Source organism: Anabrus simplex, chromosome 1, assembly GCF_040414725.1.
Source record: "Anabrus simplex isolate iqAnaSimp1 chromosome 1, ASM4041472v1, whole genome shotgun sequence".
NCBI lineage: Eukaryota > Metazoa > Arthropoda > Insecta > Orthoptera > Tettigoniidae > Anabrus > Anabrus simplex.
The window spans coordinates 980,640,926-980,663,910 of NC_090265.1; the positions used below are offsets into that span (position 1 = coordinate 980,640,926).

At 41.7% G+C, this 22,985-nt stretch overlaps 1 protein-coding gene across 1 annotated transcript in view; it reads right to left on the reverse strand.

Annotated features, from left to right (window-relative positions):
• The window catches only part of LOC136857683 (potassium voltage-gated channel subfamily KQT member 1), a 266,956-nt gene extending 245,353 nt beyond the window's left edge, over positions 1-21,603 (reverse strand). The window contains exon 1 of the mRNA XM_067136536.2: positions 21,517-21,603. Within this exon, the coding sequence (XP_066992637.2) occupies positions 21,517-21,603 (87 nt within the window). The remainder of the gene's footprint in view (positions 1-21,516) is intronic.
• Positions 21,604-22,985: the final 1,382 nt, after the last annotated feature.

The window sequence follows — 22,985 nt, forward strand, 5'->3', positions numbered from 1 at the left end:
AGCAATAGGATACGAGCGATGCACAATGGTAGTACATACATTTTATTTTACAAGTTGCTTTACGTCGCACCGACACAGGCAGGTCTTATGGCTACGATGGGATAGGAAATGCCTAGGAGTGGGAAGGAAGCGGCCGTGACCTTAATTACGGTACAGCCCCAGCATTTGCCTGGTGTGAAAATGGGAAACCACGGAAAACCATACCAAGGGCTGCAACCGACTATCTCCCGAATGCAAGCTCACCGCTGCGCGCTCCTAAACATACGGCCAACTCGCTCGGTGGTAGCACATGCTGACAATTATGTTTCCTTCTATAGAGCGTTCCAACCTTAAATTGCAGTACAGCAGTAATGGGATAATTCCGTCTCTTTCCTTCTCCCGTGTTTTGCGGGTAGCGCTGTCCTACTCTAATGCAGCGGGTTTGCCAAATATCCGTAAATCAGAATGTTATCGTTTAAAATGGGTGAAAATCGTGTTGTGTACAGAATTTCAAGGCGCATTTGATGCCGTTAACAAAAAAAATGTAAACAAATAATTTAGTGTGAAAATGGCAATATAATGGAAAGTTTCGCCAAATGCAAAATCTTCATTGCATAGAACTTATCATGTCATAACTCCTATTTTATATTCATAATTTTCCTAATTTTTTCACTGCTGGTAAAGAAACATTTCAGCTCGATGTAGATAAGTTTATTTTTACATTTAAAAAATAACAAAATGCAGTTATATGCGTTTATTTTCAGTCATGTTCCGGGAATTTTATGTGCAGGTACGAAAAAGTCAGTCGCTGGCCAGCGCCTTTCCTATTGAATTTACATGGGGGGTCAAAGCGAGGCAAATGGTCTTCAGATATGGAAGTTATTTTTAAAACAATCCCGAAGTTCTTATCTTGCTTAGTTCTTAATTTGTGATAGGAAGAATATATCCTTGAATTTTGGTTTCGCGCGTGACTCGACTGGCTGGCTGTCTGGCTGGCTGGCTGAAGTACGGTAATGATCTCCCAAATATGCGCTTTTAACATTTCCAGACAGTCGCATGCAGTGCAGTGCTCAGTTCGTCAGTAGTATGTATAATAGTGATTAAATACATATCAGTGACATATATACAATTCTTGAGGGCAAGTGTATTTCGTTTGTGTGGTTCGTGAGTTCGTGCTCGTGCGTGGGGATCTAATTTCTAAGAAAAAGTGCAGAAGGATCATGGCGTGGTTAAAGCAAAGCAAACGGTCTTCGGATATGGAAGTTATTTTTAAATCATACCTCAAGTCTTTATCTCGTTATCTCTTAATTTATGACGGGGAGAACGTCTCGTTTGTTTACGTTTCACGAGTGACTCGGCTGGCTGAGCTTTTAAATATACGGACAGCCGTGTGCAGTGGTGTTCATTTTATCAGTATTATAAGATTGATTATATAAAGATCAGTGATATATATAATATTTAATGGCATGTGGCCTCCGAGGAGGCCGAGTGCAGGTCTTTCGAGTTGACGCCACATAGGCGACCTGCGCGTCTATAAGAATGTGGCCTTACCTGTGATGAATTCTAATGCTGAAGACGGCACACACACCCAGCCCCCGAGCCATTGGAATTAACCAATGAAGGTTAAAATCCCCGACCCGGGCGAAAATCGAACCCGGGGCCCTCTGGACCAAAGGCGAGCACGTTAATCATTTAAGCCATGGGGCCGGACAAGATCAGTAATAAATGTATAGTTCTTGAGGACAAGTGGATTGTGTTTGTTGTGTTTGTGTAGTCTGTGTAGTTGTCAGTTTGTGCTCTTGCGGGGGGTTATTAGTTCGAAGAAAAAGTGCAGAAGGATGTACAATGGATCGTCAAATTAAAAAGAAAGCAATATTATAATGAGTGTCCTAGATTATTTTTTAAAGACTATGACTATGAGCAGCGCAGTCAGTGAAACAGCTAAAGCTACAGGTTGTTCCGAAAGAACAATCTATGCTATAAGGAAGGAACACACACACATGGTCCTTTGCGAACTACCGCAAAAAAAGCAAAAAAAGAGAAGGACGACAGAAAAATGCAAGGAAAATGCGGGTAATGAACATGGTTTTGTTCATAATGCTGAACTAACATTTTTATGCCATAAAAAATAAGACAATTGGGCAAACTACGTGAACGAAGTAAAGAAAAATGAAAGAGATTTGTGGAAAGCAGACGAATTACAGGACGATGTCGACGATGAAAATTTTTTAATACGACTTTCTTCATCGTCCGTATCATCCTCAAGTTCATCTCCCGAAGCCGGTTCATCCAACGCGGGAACATCAGGCCTTGAAGAAAGGATAGAAGGTGTACGTCCAATGTCTGAGAGCAACGCCAGTGATTAAGGTACGTTGTATTTATTTTACCACCCTACAAATATTAATTTATGAATGAATGAAGTTAAAATTACAAAATTACAAACGAAAAATGTGGAACTGTAACGCTCTGTTTGAGTCACACTCGAGCGTGATCTTCACGAGTCGATTTCGCAACAGCGCGCTCCATCTACGCTGTACTGCAATTTAAGGTTGGAACGCTCTATAGGTCTGATCCACCGCGCCACCTTCCTAGTACAATAATACTATTTATAATTTCTTACCAGCAACATTTCTCTCCACTATTAGAGCTATAATCTTCATTTGCACGAAGTGGAGTTGTTTGTGGAGTACATTAGCGAAAGGATAAAATCATTAAAGTCGCCATACCTGTAGCAATGACGAATCGATGTTGCCATCTTTTTGCTCATATAATTCATACACCACCTTTCTACACATTGGGTGTTGTCCACAGCAAAGTCACACCATTATCGAGTGGCTTTTAATCTGGATCATTAATTCCACATTCGCACTTTCTTTTTTTGCTAGGGGCTTTACGTCGCACCGACACAGATATGTCTTATGGCGACGATGGGATAGGAAAGGCCTAGGAGTTGAAAGGAAGCGGCCGTGGCCTTAATTACAGCCCGAGCATTTGCCTGGTGTGAAAATGGGAAACCACGGAAAACCATTTTCAGGGCTGCCGATAGTGGGATTCGAACCTACTATCTCCCGGATGCAAGCTCACAGCCGCGCGCCTCTACGCGCACGGCCAACTCGCCCGGTAGACCACATCCGCACTATTAGAGCCTTCGGTTGCCACCCCATTTATTTAAATCGATTGGGACCTCTAGGAAGAAATCTTTGTCGAGTGTCGGGTAAATTAAAGGGGCTCGTCTTTGCATGGACAAAGTATATGAGTGTCAGTTTAACATTCTTTTAAACTCCGCATACACCTGTGAGAAGTCAGGTTTAGATGCTTCTTCTTCTCCTTCTTATTCCTATTATCAATATTATATGTTTGCGAGTAAGTCCATTAGGACTACGCAGAGTACTTAGAGGGGGTCGATGACCTTAGATGTTACGCCCCTTTAAACAACAAGCAATAGTATTTAGATGAATGCATTTACCTACCTCTGTGTCCAAATTTCTTTCATTCTTTTACTGTGGTCTTCCTTTCAGTCTTCAGAACCAGGTTGTTCCGGTTTTCTTCTTCAACTTGCCATTTGTGACTTTTGGATCTGAGCACTACCCGTTTTTGGGCATCTGCTGGTGTAATTTCTGCCAGTTTCAGATCAGTTTTGATTTCGCCAATCCGTTTCAATATTATTATTGAGTTCGTTTGCGCCACCTGTTGCTCTTTTGCGCTTCTGGTGTTAGTGTTGGGTTGGTACCTTGAGCTTTTGTGTTGGCTCAGTATTCCTTCATTTTCTTGATGAACACTACACTGCCGAAAAGAAAAATCATGCAGCATCCTCAAGGACTGTGTTCACTGTCACCAGAGTATAATAATATGTGCATATTGAAAGGTTGTTGTGTTAGTGATTCATTTGTCACGGACATCGGCGATCAGATGGCGCTCATGAGGCCTGTCCGTGCGCACTCTGTCTTAACTCTTCAGGCAGTAACTGTGCTGAGGTTAGAGGTGAACAGTGTTTACAATATTCATTCTAGGGTACAACAATACCCAGCCCACGAGTACGTGCTCCTGTTGAACAACTACATCCATTTGAACGGGGTCGACTTGTGGACCTCCGGGAAGCTGGATGGACGGATTGATTCACATGTTGGGAACAGTGCATCGGTGGTGTGTCGCTGTTTTCGGCAGTGGTCTGTGGAACATTCCCACACCCATAGACCAGGCTCCGAACGTCCGCGTAGTACAGACGCACGTCAAGACCGATAAATTGTGCGAGCAGCGGTGCCCGACCAAACATCACTCAGGAATAAATAAATAATAATAATAATAATAATAATAATAATAATCGTATGGCCTCAGCTACCGTCTGCAGACATTTCAATTTGACGCCATCTGGCTGTCTGCTCGTCAATTTCGACGTTCCGTTTTACTCTAGGCCCCCACTAGACGGCAGACCGAGTAAACCGAAACTCTCTTGGGCGTCTATGGCTGAGATTTAATGAATTTTGTCGGGTAAACACCAAATTTGTCACCAGAGATCTTTTACATGCCGACATCGTACGACATGGAGTGTCGAATGGACTTTTTTCCGCCCTTCAAAAATCCGACTACCTCTGCCGGGTTTGAACCCGCTATCTTGGGATGCGGAGGCCGACACTCTACCGCTGATCCACAGAGGCAGCTATCATTCAGGAATGAAATCAAGTCACATATTGCACTTGCTGTGTCACCGAGGACTACTGGGAACCGTCTGCTTGCAGCAGGATTACTATCATGTGTACCTCTGGCCAGGCTACCACGACACCGCCAAGCACGGCTACTCTGGTGTCGTGAAAGAGTTGTCTGGAGAGGGGAACGGAGCTCTGTTGTCTTCAGTGACGAGAGTACGGTCTGTCTGTATACAAGTGATGGACGTACACGTGTACGGTGTAGACACGATGAGCGGCCTATTCCAGAGTGCATTCGCCCACCCCAGGCTTCGGGGCCATCAGTTACAACTCGCGGTCACAGTTGGTGTTTCTGCAGGGTAACGTACACAGTGCCCTCTACATTGCACAGAGTCTTTTTGACCCCATGCTACTGCCATTCCTTCGATAGGAAGGTGATGTGCTTTTTCAGCAGGACGGTGTAAAACAACTGCCCTGGCCAGCAAGATCACCGGATCTCTAGGAAATTGAACATATAGAGGACGTAATGAAGCGGAAACTCACGCGTTCTCCAGAGCCTGCAAGAACAATTGTCGAATTGCATCAAACGGTGCAAGATGCTTGGGAAAATTTATCGCAGAATACCATTCGGTACCTTTATGATCGTTTGTATGCGCGAATACACGCCAGCATTGCTGCCAGAGGGGGTACATTGTGTACTGATGCGACTGTTTGGGCATCCTTTACTGTGACACGTGTGTTTCATTTCATCTGAATGTGTAATCATATACTCCTGCACCTTCCCTGCGAACCGTGTGACCTTGCCGCGGTGGGGAGGCTTGCGTGTCTTCATGAAGCAGATATCCAAGCCGCAGGTGCAACCATATCGGATGGGTATTTGTTGAGAGACCAGACTAACGAATGGTTCATCGAAAGCGGAGTAGCAGCCTTTCGGAAGTTGCAAGGGTGGCAGTATAGATGATTGACTGATATGGCCTTGTAATAATACTCAACATGGCTTAGCTGTGTTGATACTTCTACATGGCTGAAAGCGACGGGAAACTACAGCCTTACTAATTCCCAAGGGCATGCAGCTCTCTCTGTATGAATGATACACTGACTATGGATTCCTCCCGGGTAAAATATTTCGGAGGTAAAATAATTCCCCATTCGGATTTGCGGGTGGGGACTACACGAGGGCGGTATCATCAGGAAGATGGATAATGACATTAAGCGAGTCGGAGCGTGGAATGTTAGAAGTTTGAATCGTTGTGGTAGGTTAGATAATCTGAAAAGAGGGATGGCTAGACTAAAGTTAGATGTAGTTGGTATAAGTGAAGTAAGTTAGCAGGGAGATCAGGGTTTTTGGTCAGGCGATTACAGAATTATCAACACAAAATCAAACAGGGGAAATGCAAGAGTTGGTTTAATAATTAGTACGAACATAAGGCAGCGGGTAAGCTACTACGACCAGCATAGTGAAATAATTATTGTCGTCAAGATAGACACCAAACTAATGCCCACCACAATAGTGCAGGTCTGTATGCCCACTAGTTCAGTGGATGATGAGGAAATCGAAAGAATATATGAAGAGATAGAATATTTAATACAATATGTAAAAGGTGACTAGAATCTACACTGACTTAGCAAATGTCATGGGATAGTCACCTAATAGCGTGTGGGGCCTCCTCTGGCCCTGCGAACTGCAGTGAGACGCCGTGGAAATGTCGATAAGTCCCTGGTAGTCCTCTGGACACAGCTGACACCAAATCGTTTGCAGAGCGGCCGCCAATGCTGGTCTGTTCGTGGGTGCAGGATCCATGGCACGGAGCCTGCGTTCCAGAACATCCCAGATATGCTCGATAGGGTTCATATCGGGGTTCCTGAGTGGCCATGGCAGTCGTTGGACCTCCGCTGCATGTTTCTGGAACAATTTCCGGGCGACGTGGGAGCGATGTGGCGACGCGTTATCATCTTGAAACACCACAGAACCATCTGGGCGCTGGAAGGCCAAAAATGGGTGGAGATGGTCTCCGAGCAGCTCAACATACCGCGTACCATTCAAAGTCTCTTCCAGAACAACTAGGGGGCCCATTCCATACCAGAAAAATGCACCCCAGACCATAACAGAAACACCAGCGCCCTGGTCCACACCTTCCAGGCAGGCGGGATCCATCGCTTCATGTGGTCTGCGCCATACACGGTGCCTCCCATCGGCAGGGAGCAGTTGAAATCTTGATTCGTCCGACCATATCACGTTACGCCATTGTTCCAGTGTCCATCCATGGTGACTGGCGACAAATGCGCGTCGTTGTGCCCAATGGCGTTGGGTTAACAGTGGCACCCATGTGCGACGCCAGCTCCCATACCCCATAGAATCCATGTTCCTACGGACTGTCTACTGGGAGACGTGTCTAGCACGGCCTGTGTTGAATTGAGCCGTGATTTGTTGCACGGTTGCCCGTCTGTCACTATTGACAATCCAGCTCAGATGTCGCCGGTCACGGTAATCGAGGGTGGCTAGACGGCCGGTCGTTCGTCTGTTGTGAACGGTGACACCCGCATTCAACCATTCACGATACACCCTGGACACGGTTGATCGTGTGAAGCCGAATTCCCACACCACTTCCGAAATCGCACTTCCCATCAGGCAGGCACCGACCACCATACCCAGTTCGAACGGTGTCAGTTCACGGCGACGTTCCATGTTATACTTGTCACATGCACAGTCACTGCTCACAAGGTCTCCTATGCAACTGCCACAGGCACAGGGGGCGTGTGGTGCGCAGACAACACACCTGCCCATCAGTGCTTCGCTATCCCATGTCATTTACTCAGTCAGTGTAATTGTGATGGGAGACTGGAATGCGGTGGTAGGCCAAGGAAGAGGGGGTAATACATGGGGAGAATTCGGATTGGAACAGGAAAAGAAAGAGGAAGTCGGCTGGTTGAATTCTGCACTGATCATAATTTAGTCTGTGCTAATACTTGGTTCAGACACCATAAACGACGGATGTATTCGCGGACGAGGCCTGGAGACACTGGAAGGTATCAACTAGACTTCATTATGATTAGGCAGAGATTAAGAAACGAGGTGTTGGATTGCAAAACTTTTCCAGGAGCAGATGTGGACTCTGACCACAACTTGTTTGTCATGAAATACCATCTGAAGTTGAAGAAATGAAGGAATGCAAGGAGATGGGATCTAGACAAGTTGAAAGAAAAGAGTGTGAGCGATTGTTTCAAGGAACATATTGCACAAGGACTAAATGGAAAGGCAGAAGGAAATACAATAGATTAAGAGTGGATAGTCATGAATGATGAAGCCAGTAGGGCTGATGAAGAAATGTTAGGAAGGAAGAAAAGATCAACTAAAAATTAGTGAATAACGCAGGAGATACTAGACCTGATTGATGAACGACGAAAATAAGAATTCTAAAAATGAAGAGGGTAGAAAAGAATACAGGCGATTAAAGAATGAAGTGGAATTAAAGTGCAAAGTAGCTAAGGAAGAATGACTGAAGGAGAAGTGCAAGGATGTTGAAGGTTGCATGGTAATAGGAAAGTTAGACGCAGCATACAGGATAATCAAGGAAACCCTTGGAGAAAGGAAATCTAGGTGTATGGACATTAAGAGCTCAGATGGCAAGGCACTTCTTGGGAAAGAAGACAAAGTAGAAATATGGCAGGAACATATCCAACAGTTGTATCAAGGTAAAGACGTAGATGATTTGGTTCTGGAATAAGAAGAGGCTGTTAATGCTGATGAAATGGGAGACCCACTATTGAGGTCAGAGTTTGACAGAGCTGTGAGCGACCTAAATAGGAACAAGGCACCTGGAATTGATGACATTACTGACTGCCTTAGGATAAACACGCATGGCAAGGTTATTCCATCTAGTGTATAAGATGTATGAGACAGGAGAAGTGCCATGCGATTTTCGGAAGAATGTTATTATACCTATTCCCCAAAAAGCCGGTGTTAACAAGTGTGAAAACTACCGAACCATTAGTTTAGTATCTCATTCCTGCAAAATTTTAACACGTAATACTTACAGAAGAATGGAGAGACAAGTTGAAGTTGAGTTGGGAGAAGATCAATTTGGTTTCAGAAGAAATGTAGGAACAAGGAAGCAACCCTGATTTTACGTCTGATCTTAGAGGATCGAATTAAGAAGATTAAGCCCACGTACGTGGCGTTCGTAGATCTAGAAAAAGCATTCGATAATTGTGATTGGACCAAACTGTTTAAGATTCTGAAAGTGACTGGGAACAGATACCGAGAACGAAGAATTATCTACAATCTGTATAAAAATCAGTCTGCAGTGATAAGAATCGGGGGCTTTGAAAAAGAAGTAGCAATCTAGAAAGGGCTGAGGCAAAGATTGCAGTCTATCCCTCCTCATTCTCAATGTTTACATAGAACAGGCAGTAAAGGAAATCAATGGGGAATTTGGAAAGGGAATCACAGTCCAAGGAGAGGAAGTCAAAACCTTGAGATTTGCCGATGGTATTGTTATTTTATCCGAGACTGCAGAAGATCTCGAGAATCTGCTGAATGGTATGGACGAAGTCTTGGGTAAGAAGTACAAGATGAAAATAAATAAGTCCAAAACAAAAGTAATGGTGTACAGTCGAACGAAGGCAGGTGATGCAGGTAATATTAGATTTTGAAATGAAGTCTTAACGGATGTAAATGAATATTGTTACTTGGGTAGTAAAATAACTAATGATGGCTGAAGTAAGGAGGCAATAAAATGCAGACTAGCACTAGAAAGGACGAGCTTTCTTAAGGAAAGAAATTTGCTCACTTCAAACATTGATATAGGAATTAGAAAGGTGTTTCTGAAGACCTGAAGCCACTCACTGAGGATTTGATCGCGGAATTCCACCAAATTGCGGGGATACTGATGCCGACGTTTTACCCGCTGTTCAAACCGGTCCCACAGATATTCAATGGTGTTCAAGTCAGGTAATTTTTCAGGCCAATCAAGATGTAACAGGATTGGAGAGTGTTCATAAAAAACGGTCACATATGCGTCCAGCCCGATGAACTTTGCTGTTGTCATCTTGAAAAATCGGGCTATCAATAGCCTACTCATCATGCAGATGTTGACTGAAAGACAACACCCGATTAATTAATTTCGTGTGGCCATTTCTAGCCGAGTACAGCCCTTGTAAGGCAGACCCTTCAATGAGGGTGGGCGGCATCTGCCATGTATAGGAAACTGCGTGCTATTGTAGTGGAGGATATTGTTATATGTGGTGTGTGAGTTGCAGGGATGTTGGGGACAGCACAAACACCCAGCCCCCGTGCCATTATAATTAACCAGTGAAGGTTAAAATCCCCGACCCGGCCGGGAATCGAACCCGGGACCCTCTGAACCGAAGGTCAGTACGCTGATCATTCAGCCAACGAGTCGGACAACACCCGATCACCCAGAAAGTTTAAATATATTCGCTGGTTCATATTAGTGATCACGTCAGTGAGCGGACTCAATCCATGATAAGAAAACAGCTCCATAACATCACAGACCCATCTACAGCTTGAACCTGACCTTGCACACATCCAGGATGAAATGCTTCATTTGGCCTTCGGTGCACTTGACGACATGCGTCATTGGAATACATGCAAAAACGTGATTCGCCAGACCACATTACGTTCCGCACGTCAGCTACTCTCCACATTCAGTGATTTCCAGCCCATTGCAGACGTGCATGTTTTATATGCCTGTGTGAGCAATGGCCTCCTGCGAGGTGATCGACTCCAAATGTTCATTGCATTCAGTTCCCGTCGCAATGTTCTCTCGCTAACAGATTAAGATGAACCTTCATTCACTGACCGAAGCAATTCCTGTCTGGTTTGGAAACGATGTTGATTCAAACGTCCTGAAACGCATCTCCGGTCCATGTCAAGATCTTTTTCCGAACACAATTCTAACGTCGTGTTACGTGGCCATGTGTAGTACACCACTACTTGTAGACACATTGAACAGTCCTCTGCGAAACACCAACAAATCCAGCAACTTCACACACCGTATGGCCATGGCATGGCCAAACACGATTGCTCCTTTTTGCCACTCTGTCGTATCCTTACATCTACCCTATTGACCTACACTGTCTGCTTGAAACATCAATATCACACTGATCGCTACTGCCTTATACCCACGTAGAGGCAGTGCGTGTGCGGTTGAGCACGGGCCTCGTAGCTGCGCCATCTGTACAGGCTTAACGATCCATCTGTGCATGTGCGCTAGGGTGACTAATTCTTGTCCAGTGAGCTTACAGTATGTATGTATGTATTCATGTATGGATGTATGCATTGTAACCGTTCATCACCATGCCATAGGCATGTTAGGAGGTCTAGTCAATTATATATGCCGTTTTCCGCAACATTCTGTGACATATTATGTAGTAATTAGCAGTCTACATGCCGAACCGGGGTGTGATTTGCGATACACCAGCCCGAAGGGAGCAGTTTTCTGCGCTGTAACGAGAAAAGGATAGCGCAGTACCGCTGAACCTTGAAATCGCGCTCTCTTTCCGAGGAAGCGAGAAGGGAAGATGACGCTACGCGTGGAGATGTAGGTTGTCGGAGAGTGGGCTGAGTTAAGGTGTGTTAACCCCTGAGAAATAAATGTCCTCTACTAATTCAACACCGCATTCACTGGTGCCACTTCACTATAATTTACTTAAAAGAGGAAGAATAAGAACACCTTCGTCAGAAATAATTTTTGGAAAATTATGAGTCAGGTCTCATTCGAACCGATGTATTTAATGCTAATTGTCGATGCATATAAATGCAATACTTGAATAGTGGATCAGTAATGACGCTTGTCATATAGCAGTACGCAGAGTAAAGACGACTGCTGAAATCTGACAACGTGTGGAAAAAAGTGGGAGATCTTGCGTGATGAACCATGACGCGTGATCTTCTAAAAGGACGCTTTTGAGATTGTGAATGACCCACTGATCGCTTTAGTTTTATATGCGACCAGTAAAAAGTAGAGGCCACAAGCTACAATTTGAGTGTTTTCACGTCGCTGAAAGATTCCGATTACCGGACCTTCAAATTCAGCAGGAGCATAATTTACCTCCCCCTGATCATTTTGTTCGGAGGCTATAAGTAGAGCCAGGACCTAGATACAGTATCTCATTGTCATTTGTGTAGCTGCGGTACTAACACGTTAGAAGTGAACTTGGATATCAGTTTATGAAGAGTTGTGTCATAGAAGAAAAACACATCAGTGCGATGAAAGATATCGCGGAATAAGCCGTGTGGTACCTGACAATATACATTATTGGGGAATAGAAGCCTTATTTTGATATTTAACATTTAATTGTTAACAACAGTCGGTTGCAGCTCATGGTGCAATCACCAATAAAAGGGCAAATGCGCCAGATTGTTTAGAGGTAGTGAGACAGTTAATTATATACAATAATCAGTAATAACCGATCCAAAGCATTTTACGAGTGAGTGACATTCAATAAAATTAGATAACTGTTCCTGACAAATTTTAGCGTTTGCATACTCCATGGACACTCGTGATGATAGAGTGTGATTAATGGGGAAATGAACAGTGATCTCTACAAACTTGCCACTATTTGCAATGATCTATTTAAAATCATAGATGTATCGTGCCAACAGTAGATCCCTTCTGAAAGTACATAAACAGTGTTCAATAACTAATTTCCCATTTTTGCCTTATGTTCGTGAGTGATCGTCGAACCCAAGATTTGGAGCCTACAAGAGTCGCGCCTAAGTGCCTGCAATCATTTCTACAGGGAACGTCCAGAGACTCAACTAAGAAGACCACAGTTCGTGACTTGGATCGTGGTAGTATGGAGAGGAACCAAGGACAATCAGAGCGAAGACCGCTCATCATGAAAGAGTAAAAATCCAAGATGTACCTCGAGATGACGGCAAACCATACCCAGCATGTGATAAGTACATATTTTGAATATATAAACCACGAGATTTGCATGCCAGTAGCAGTTTTTATTTTGTAAATATTAAAAATGTATAATAATCATTAAAAATGTAGGGAACACCATACGTGTGTGACTAGGAATAATTTATTATTTTAGTTAGGATTTTAAAATGATTTAAAAATAATCATTGGTATTTAGCAGGTCTATTTACATGAATCATTATATAGATCCCATTAAATTCGTAGTGTATATGAAGCACGTGTTTGGGAAGAATAGCGATTTAGCTAAACTTATAATTTATTCGTAATGTTATTATCTGGTAAATATTTTTATAGTAGTTTGAATATAAACTGTATGTTCGCTTCAGGATGGTTCAGGTCTTATAAATCCTGTATTATAATAGTTGATCGTTAAAGATATCCCAGACCGAGGTATTTTGCAAATTATAGATATGCGAGAAGAATTAAATAACCTGTAATAATGGAGTCTTCTCTGTGAATTAATAAATCGGATTTTGAGATGCGGTGGTATGATATGGAAGGGTGAAGCTGTAACATGTTATGTTGTTGGAATGATAAGGATAATAATAATAATTGTGGCTGTTGTGATTTATTGAGTTGGGCTGAATATATAGCCAAATAATGAATAATAAGAATTAATGGCTCTCAAATGAATACGTACTTGAGAATAAGCCGAGATGATATATAAAAGAAAGAAAAAGAAAAAGAAAGAAAGAAAGAAAGAAAGAAAGAAAGAAAGAAAGAAAGAAAGAAAGAACGACGATCTCCTGTTTGTAGCCAGAGAGCTGGTCACACAGCTGTTGTCATGATTGACAGGTTTATTTGGGTGGACTTAGGGTCGGAGTAATGCTTGTCGTTTTCCAGCAGGCTAATGTTTACTGGCGAGAACCTTTTCATTCACCAGAGCAGTCTCAATTCCATTCTATTGATACGTTTTAAGTTACGCGGATAATTTTCTGATTTTGCGAAGGATAAATCCCTCCCCATGTTATGCATTGAATTAATTCGTGATTGGAGTTAAATTTTTTTTACCCTGGAAGCTGAAGTACCTGTGTTCGACACATGTTGGAGCGAAGAATTTAACCAGATACCATGGCTTGGTTAAGCCATAATCTTCGAGATTTATTGTGTGATATAAGTTTGCTATGTTTTATGTAATGTGTTTATGTGTTTTATTATTTCCCAAAGTGTTCTATGGTGATGGGTTCGATTCCAGCGTTGGCTGATTTGTTTTTGAATTTAATTTGTTAGGTAAACCCAGGATACACGTATGTGTTCAGTGTAAATATATAATTGTTGTTGTCAAATGGACCATGTGTTTGATATACGGCGATGTAATCTCGTGTTTTAAATAAACGTACTTATATATTTTTTAACCATGACAAGAATGTAATAGAATAATTTGAGGTATGCCGAGGACTAACTACAACTATGAATAAACTACAAGGACACGAAAGCATACTATATATATAAAATTGCATTATTCTTGACTGTTTCTTGTTTATATGTTGTAGTATGGCACCATCTCGTGTTATTTATCAGTATAAATAAAATGTTTAGCAAATAAGATTTGAACGAATAATCTTCTCATTTAATAAATTTAGTGTATTCCTCTCACGTGATAGAATCCTACTTTTGTTATATTTTATCTAGTGCCTATTTTTCTTTTTCGAACATTCCATTGCCCGTATGCTATGAGTTCAGCCGGTGATGAAATGAAAGTAGGGAGGACGAGACTTCAAACCTGGTAAGTGCCTTTTGGAGGTTCTCATCCACATTTGTTAGTGAAACCAAATTATGTAACAGTTGCCCTAAATGACCCAGTATGGATACAGTATGTATGTATGTATGTATGTATGTATGTATGTATGTATGTATGTATGTATGTATGTATGTATGTATGTATGTATGTATGTATGTATGTATGTATGTATGTATTTAAGTAATCATTTCTTGATGTCCGTCGTGGAGGTGCTTGTTACCTACACTGCATACTACACTCAGTCCTTCAGCGTCTTGTCTTCTGAGTTCGAACGTCTCTTTATTTTGCTATTCCAGAATGAAGGAAGAACAAAACAAAAAATCTTCCTTCATTTCGTGTGCGAGGTCAATAACAAATTATCTGCTAGGCAATGGGGGTAAATCTGACTTTAATGCACAGTTTTTAATCTTTTAGCAAGGTAAGCAGTTCATGACGGATGAAATGTAAAGTGTGTGAATCTGGAGCGCAGTCTTATAGGGAACGATACAGCAGCCAACGTAAACAGGGAAGGGAACGGTCGAAACGTGCTACTTTTTAGCCTGTTAGCAATATTGGCAGGAGAGAAAAGGTTGTAATACTGTAGTTTATTAAGATATTAGATTAGTTCGATTTACATCACCTTGTACTCACAATGTGCAAAGTCTGTCAAATATCATGTTTTTGTTGCAGGTAAGATTGTATTTTTTATAATAATAATAATAATAATAATAATAATAATAATAATAATAATAATAATAATAATAATATTGTTTACAGTTGCTGTATGTCGCACCGACACAGACACGTCTTATGGCGACGATGGGACAAGGAGATTCTAGGAGTGGGTAGGAAACAGCCTTGGCCTTAATTAAGGTACATGCGTAAAATGGGAAACCACGGAAAACCGTCTTCGGGGATGCCGACTATCCCCAGAATACTGGGTACTGGCCGCACTTAAGCGACTGCATCTATCGAGCTCGGTAATAATAATAATATTGGTCTAACGTCCCACTAACTATTTTCATGGTTTTCGGAATCGTTAAGCAACTGGAATTTTGTCCCACTGGAGTTCTTTCACATGACGATAAATGAACCGATACGAAGCTGGCGTATTCGAGTACCTCCAAATACCACTGGACGATGCCAGGATGATCACCCGACATGTGGTCAGAAGAGAAGCGCTCTGCTGTCTGAACTACTCACCACGACATTTGTAGTTAATGGGGATATCATTCTGACTGAAAAGGCTGTTCCCACATTTTAAGTAGTATCCAGACATTCAGTATAGATGAAGTAGCAAACCACGGCCGAGTGTGGGGTTTTAATTCACATCTCTTCTCAGCTTTCTTCTCGAGGATGAAAACAGGAGAGTCTCGGCTAATTCTGCAGTAAACGAAATAAAACTTGCTTGTGGCTTTTCCCCAGCGTGAGGGGAAGGTCTGTTTGGCTTATTGCGTCTTCTAAACATCTTGTATTCTGTTGTAAACTGTGCAGTGGTCTACAGTATTTACACTGTTTACTCCATATGGAAGGAATGGTGAGTACATAGTGTTACCGTGTTTTGGTGGATCAGCAGAGGTGAAAGAACGTGCGGGCTTGAATGGGTCTAACTACAAGTCCGAAAGATTAATTTAAAATTTAAATAAAAGTTATATTTTCAACTGATAACAAGATTTAACAATTTTCACTAGGTGAAATAACAAAGAAAAATCAGGTACAATGCAACTTTACAAACGAAAACACAAGTTAGGGGGTCTTTACAAATTCTGGGCTACGAGCCCCAAAGTTTAACAATTTCTGAGCTCTCAGCTTACAACCACAAATTACCAAAGGGCAGAAAACCCCTAATTACATGGAGCACTTGCTCCAACCTCGTAATGTCAAGCCTCCTAGAGGCACCTTTCAAAAATACCAGAAAGAGCTGACCCGCTCTCAATTGTCCAAGCCTATTAAAGGCAATAACAGATTATTACACTACCCTGCCATCAAGGCACAACTTACAATGGAACAGGGGTACCTCGTACCCAATCTACTGGGCCTTCGCCGGAAGGAAAACAAAACGGGTTAAGTTAATGGCCCAAAATACAAAGCAGAATGGAGGCGAGTACTTGCACTCCTACATGAAAGCTAGTTAAAACCTAAGTGGCACTAAGCCGATACACATGGGCCATTCCCAAACTATAGAGGTGACTCGTATAAGAAAAATAATTTAACACATTAATGAAGAGAAGAAAATCGGTTATGAAAACGTAGTAACCTCAAATCCAAATTGAAGGGGAGCTCGAGAGGGTGAGGCACTCTCTATCCCCGATTTACAGTTAAAGTAATAAGAAAATGTTTACATAAGCCGGCACTAAGTTACATTTTGAACAGGTAGGATACTTTGAAAAGGTTTCGAACCTTCCCCGGGGGTTAACTGCTGAGCAAGAAAGAAATAAAGATGTTAAAAGGCCATTACCTTTGCTGAAGAGCTGCTGCTCGAAGAAAGAGGCGCAACCCGCCCCCTGCTATATTTCCATACACTAAGCTAGATGTGGTTGAAGTGGCGAAGAGCCGAGAAAATCAGCAGTTTTTAAACCCTCGTGGAAGATTCGAGACCTTTCATGAATAATAAAGACACACCCACTCAACTTTATTGGGTAGCTAAGAGTTACACATGGAAATTCGAAGAAGAAACCTCTGATAGGTGGAAAATTAATTACAGAAATTACTGATGGGCAAAGTTCAAAACAGGCGAAAAGAAAGCTTAATATTTCCAACTCACAAATGAAAGAACAAAATTTAGTAAAGACCAAAACTTATAAATACAAAATTTCTTCAACCAAAGTTCCTTCACTTCGCACCAGGGTGCATGATCATAATTTTTTGGGTAGAGACATCTGTTAGCGAATGTCCACAATTCTTGATCCATAGAAAACAAAACACGTTGAAATCCACACAGTATAGACAACTTTGTAATCCCAAAATTTATAGTAGAGACCTCTTCTGAGAAAACTCATGAATTAATACAGTTCTAAAAGTTCACAGTTTCTCCGGTAGAGGAGGATTTATTGGCGGAAGATTTAAATTTGCGGCGTAGAGGTGTACCGCCCGGTACACATAGGTAAATCTTTATTATAGACTGTTATGCCTTTCAGCGTTCAGTCTGCGAGCCTCTGTGAATTTACTAAACGCCGCCACAATCCTCTATCTGTACTTAGTTCAGTGGCCTCGTTTAGTTCTGAACCTCTTTTCTTTAAATCGTTGGAAACTGAGTTATCCATCGCCGTCTTCGTCTCCCTCTACTTCTCATACCCTCCATAATTGAGTCCATTATTCTCCTAGGTAACCTATCACCCCCATTTGCCTCACATGACCCCACCACTCAAGCCGGTTTATGCGTACAGCTACATCCATCGATTTCGTTCCTGATTTAGCCTTTATCCTTTCATTCCGAGTACTCTCCTGTCATTGATCCCACCTGTTTATACCAGCAATCATTCTCGCTACTTTCATTTTTGTTATTTCTAGCTTACGAATAAGATATCCTGAGTCCACCCGGCTTTCACTCTCAATGAGCAAAGTTGGTCTGAAAAGAGACCGATGTAGAGATAGTTTCGTCCGAGAGCCGACTTCCTTCTTCCAGAATACTGTTGATCGCAACTGCAAGCTCACTGCGTTACTTTACTGCACCTTGATTCAATCTCAGTATATTAACATCCTGGGAGAACACACATTCTAAATACTTAAAATTATCTACCTCTTCCAGCTTTGTATCACCAATCTGACATTCATTTCTCTTGGGATTCTTACCTACTGACATCAGTTTAGTCTTGGGAAGGCTTTCATACCGTACTCATTGCACCTATTTTCAAGTTCCAAGATAACAGACTGTAGGCTTTCGGCATTAAGACCAAGTCGTTAGCATAGGAAGGATGAGTACTTCTAAACTATTCATTACTATTTTCAAATATTTGCAGTGTTATTGCTGAGTATTTAGATGAAGTATGACAGTTACTGAGTGAGTTAGGCTTGCAGTGAAATGAATTAATGACGTATGGCTTTTAGTGCCGGGAGGGTGCGAGGACATGCTCGGCTAGCCAGGTGCAGGTCTTTTGATTTAACGCCCGTAGACGACCTGCGCATCGTGATGAGGATGAAATGATGAAGACGACACATACACCTAGCCCCTGTGCCAGCGAAATTAAACAATTCTGGTTAAAATTCCCGACCCTACCGGGAATCGAACCCGGGACCCCTGTGACCAAAGGCCAGCACGCTAACCATTTAGCCACGGAGCCGGACAGGCTTGCAGTTAAGGGTGCGTAGCTGTGAGCTTGCATTAAGGACAGGGTGGGTTCGAATTCTACCGTTGGCAGCCCTGAAGATGGTGTTCCGTGATTTCCAATTTTCACACCAGGCAAATGTTGGGCTGTAACTAAACTAAGGCCACGACCACCATCTTCTCAATCCTAGACATTTCCTATCCTTGTGTCACCGAAAACCTTCGATGATTTGGTGCGACATTAAACCACTAGCAAAAAAAAAAAAAAAAAAAAAAAAAGAGTTCAGTGAATTAATGTAAAACATACTGTAAATTATAATATTACTAGAGGACCCGCGCTGCCCCGCAGCATTCGTTATAAATAGGTCAGACAGTTCGTCTTGATACGCCTGTCGTAGTCACATTGTTTTGCCTGTCCTTTTCAATGGTTTTATGAACATTTAATAAGAAGCGCGTTATGGTATTCCGTAATTCGTAGTCAGATTTCATCCATTCTGTTAGGCAAAAAATCTATCCATATATTCGCTTTTTATCCTGCAGTTCTTGATGTAAAGCTTGGTATTGTGTCGTAGAAGGCAATGATATTTTAAATCGCAGTTCTTCTATGTAGAACGTTTGTTTTTCGAGCTCATGGGTTAGTCTCAAAGGAGCGTTCTTTGCCGGGCAGAAAACATGTTTAAAGATACATGGCCTGCACTCTTTCTAGTGTAGCTAGGTTATCCTTCGATAAGTGTTCTCAGATAATATTTAAGGCATATGTAATTATATGGTCTGTTCGTACGTAGACTTTTTCCTCTTAGCAGCATGTACGTTATTCGGAACGCTCTGCGATCTGTTGAATATATTTGGAATCTGGGAAAGGTTAGGAAATCAAAGAGTATCTAGCTGAGAAGTATTCTGCCGTGATCAGAGGAAGTGTATACTCTCTGGCTTGACAGGTAGTTAAACTTGGCATTACTGAGGATGGAAATCACATATGTATCAGAATATTAATGAAAGTGCTAGTTGCTTAGCGCCGGCCCCGTGGTGTAGGGGTAGCGTGCCTGCCTCTTACCTGGAGGTCCCGGGTTCAATTCCCGGACAGGTCAGGGATTTTTACCTGAACCTGAGGGCTGGTTCGAGGTCCACTCAGCCTACGTGGTTAGAATTGTGGAGCTATCTGACGGTGAGATAGCGGCCCCGGTCTAGAAAGCCAAGAATAACGGCCGAGAGGATTCGTCGTGCTGACCACACGGCACCTCGTAATCTGCAGGCCTTCGGGCTGAGCAGCGGTCGCTTGGTAGGTCAAGACCCTTCAAGGGCTGTAGTGCCATGGAGTTTAGGCGGGTTAGTTGCTTAGCAACCTGCTAAGTACAGAATGTATTGCGGGTTAGGGTAAGTCTTCGCCTGCAATTATTGGAGTGATCATTTTAATGATTTTATTTTATGACTACTCAATGTTGGCTTAACTTAGAGACCTATCAATGTCTCATAATTCGCCGGCCGGTAATTCCGGAGAGAATGAAACAAAAATGAAGCTGCCCAGTAGAACGGGCGGATGGATTTGCCAAAGCTGTTTTTACTAAACTCTTTAAAATATAGACTGTGAAGTACTAAATAAATATGTCACAATTACTGTTCCAGTGTATAAATATTATGTTGATAATCGTCCTCAAAATGCGTCATACTTCCAATTTTGACTTAATATAGCAAATTTAGCCGAGTCTTCTTCACCGTGTTGCAATATCGTGGTAGACGTGGGTATCGCAGTCGATCCATACTATGTTATTCTCTGGACTTATGATAATAATAATAATAATAATAATAATAATAATAATAATAATAATAATAATAATAATAATAATAATAATATAGAACACAAGCAGAATAGCGGACGGAGGGAGGAAAGAAGACAAGCTGGCAGAGAGAGAGAGAGAGAGAGAGAGAGAGAGAGAGAATGCAGTGATTCTGGGCTGCAAGAAAAGGCTTCCAGAAATGTATTACCAGTTATTTGACGTCATTTCTAATGAACCTAAACGAAATAGACATAATGGTAATAATGATATTACCCAGTTCAATATCGAGGCCTTTCGTTCAGAGCATCTTGAGTTCAATTCCAGATCAGGTCGAGAAGCTTAACAGCGTCTGTTTAATTCCTCTTTTCTTTTATTTCAAGTTGTTTTATGTCGCACCGACACAGACAGGTCTTATGGCGACGATGGGATAGGAAAGGGATATGAGTGCGAAGGAAGCGACCGTGGCCTTAATAACTTACAGCTCCTGCATTTTCCTGGTGTGAAAATGGGAAACCATGGAAAACCATCTTCAGGGCTTACGACAGTGGTGTTCGAACCCACTATCTCCCGAATGTCGAAATACTGTCAGAGGTTCCACGTCTCTTCGTTTCCCTTCCATCTTACTTTCTATAATCAGTTGTATCAGGATGTATTTTTATTTCAGAAGGCGTGACTCATGTCCTGCGTTTTGGGAGTGGAAAATAATGAAATAATAAAAAATGATCGAAAGGAAAGCGGCACGATTTGTTCTGGGCAATTACAGACAAACGAGTAGTGTTACGAAAATGTTGTTCTCAAGTAAGGAGACGAAGAGCTCGACTATGCGGTATGTTCCGGGCTGTTAGTGGAGATATGGTATGGAATGACATTAGTAGACCAATAAGCCCGAGTGAAGTTTTTAAAAGTAGAAAAAGTCTTAATATGAAGATAAAGTTGGAATTGAAGAGGGCAAATTAGGGAAGTATTTGTTCGTAGGAAGAAGAATTAGGGATTGGAATAATTTACAAGGAAGAAGTTCGACACATTTCGAAGTTCTTTGAAATTATTTAAGAAAACAAGAAGTCAATATTTGGTAGGGAATCTGGCACCTGGACGACAGTTCTAAATGCAGATAAGTTATAAATATAAATTTCTTATATTCTGTATTAATGGGAAAAACAATCAACTGTGGCAAAGAACTTACCATCCAGAAGAGAGTCTCGTTGGCTGAATCGGAATAATTCTCTATCGTCGACAATACGCTGAAGATGAGGCACACGAGAACCAGCATGAACCTGAAAAAAAAAAACAATAGGGTCAAGGAACAATATTTCACAGACTCAGCATACACTTTATGGACTACTATTACATTTTTCGATTCTTAATAAATAATTCACCTACGAAGTCTGGTGATTTACGTCACCTACGATGAGAGATGTACAAGGCTATGTCGAGTTGTTCAAATCAGACCAAAGAACTCAGCCTGTTCGATGGGCTTTGTTCATTCATTCCAGAAATTTTTGGGGCACTCTGTACAGTTCCAGAGCACATCCCAAAAAACACCACAGCTGAGTTAACAAACACACAGCACAAACAAAGCTCCAGATTTCATTCACGTAGTAAGTACGCAGAACTGATTATCGAGATATCCACACTCCCTACATTAAAAAAAAAAAAACGAAGTATGCTATTCCCTCTTCCCCAAGACCAGACGAAATGAAATAAAAATATATTTCATTTTGTTTATTAATACATAATTGCCCAAACGCCTGAAATTCAGCAATCGACAGTGTATTAATTTCACAGAACAGTTGTGATAGTGTAGCAGGCATGTTTACCACAATATTTGCATTGAACTGTTTGTAAACATTTGAATTACAATATTTTGAAACAATTTTGTAATGAATGCAGCTATCTAGCAGGAAGGTATAAGAAAACATTGACACTCATAACAGGCAAAAATGCATTGAAAAACATTTAAACTCACTCGAAGGTACGTATGTCTGTCCACCGTCCTGATATTACAATATTTCCTTCAAGTATGCCGTTGCTCTAATATAATATAGATTTCATGTACTTAGGAATTCAAAAATATGTTCCTATTATCACATTTCGGTAGATATAAAGAGCTACTGACCAAAAATTAGTAATTTGAGGTGCACATTTCTGTCCGTAAGGTCTGAAGAGGATAATGTAACGGCAATAGCCTAGGAAATTTCAGCCAAAATGATGTCAATAATTTAAGGGGAGTTATGACTGAAATATTGCGATTTTTGACGAAAAATCGAATTCAGTTTTAACCTTAAAATAAACCCAGTTCTTCCTCTTTCCAGTCCCGTTATCAGTTTTTCCCTAACACCATTTTGAATTAACTGAATGGCGCATTTAAAGGATAGCGGTTTGGCGTATATAGAGCAAGCCTACGTCCTTTTATCTCACACTGTCAGACAAAATTACCTTCAAAGTTCTTTCGGACTACCATTTCAGTAAATCGCTCGAATAAATTTGTAGTAGGCCTACGCTGTGCGTAAGAGAAAGACATCTCAAGGAGTAATTTACAGTCCAGGGTAGTTTCAAAGCAAGTATGGAAATCCAAAGCCTGTTTCCAGTCATTCGACCGGGTCAGGGATGGAATGAATGAAGCCGCATCTAGCGGCGAGAATACGAATTGTG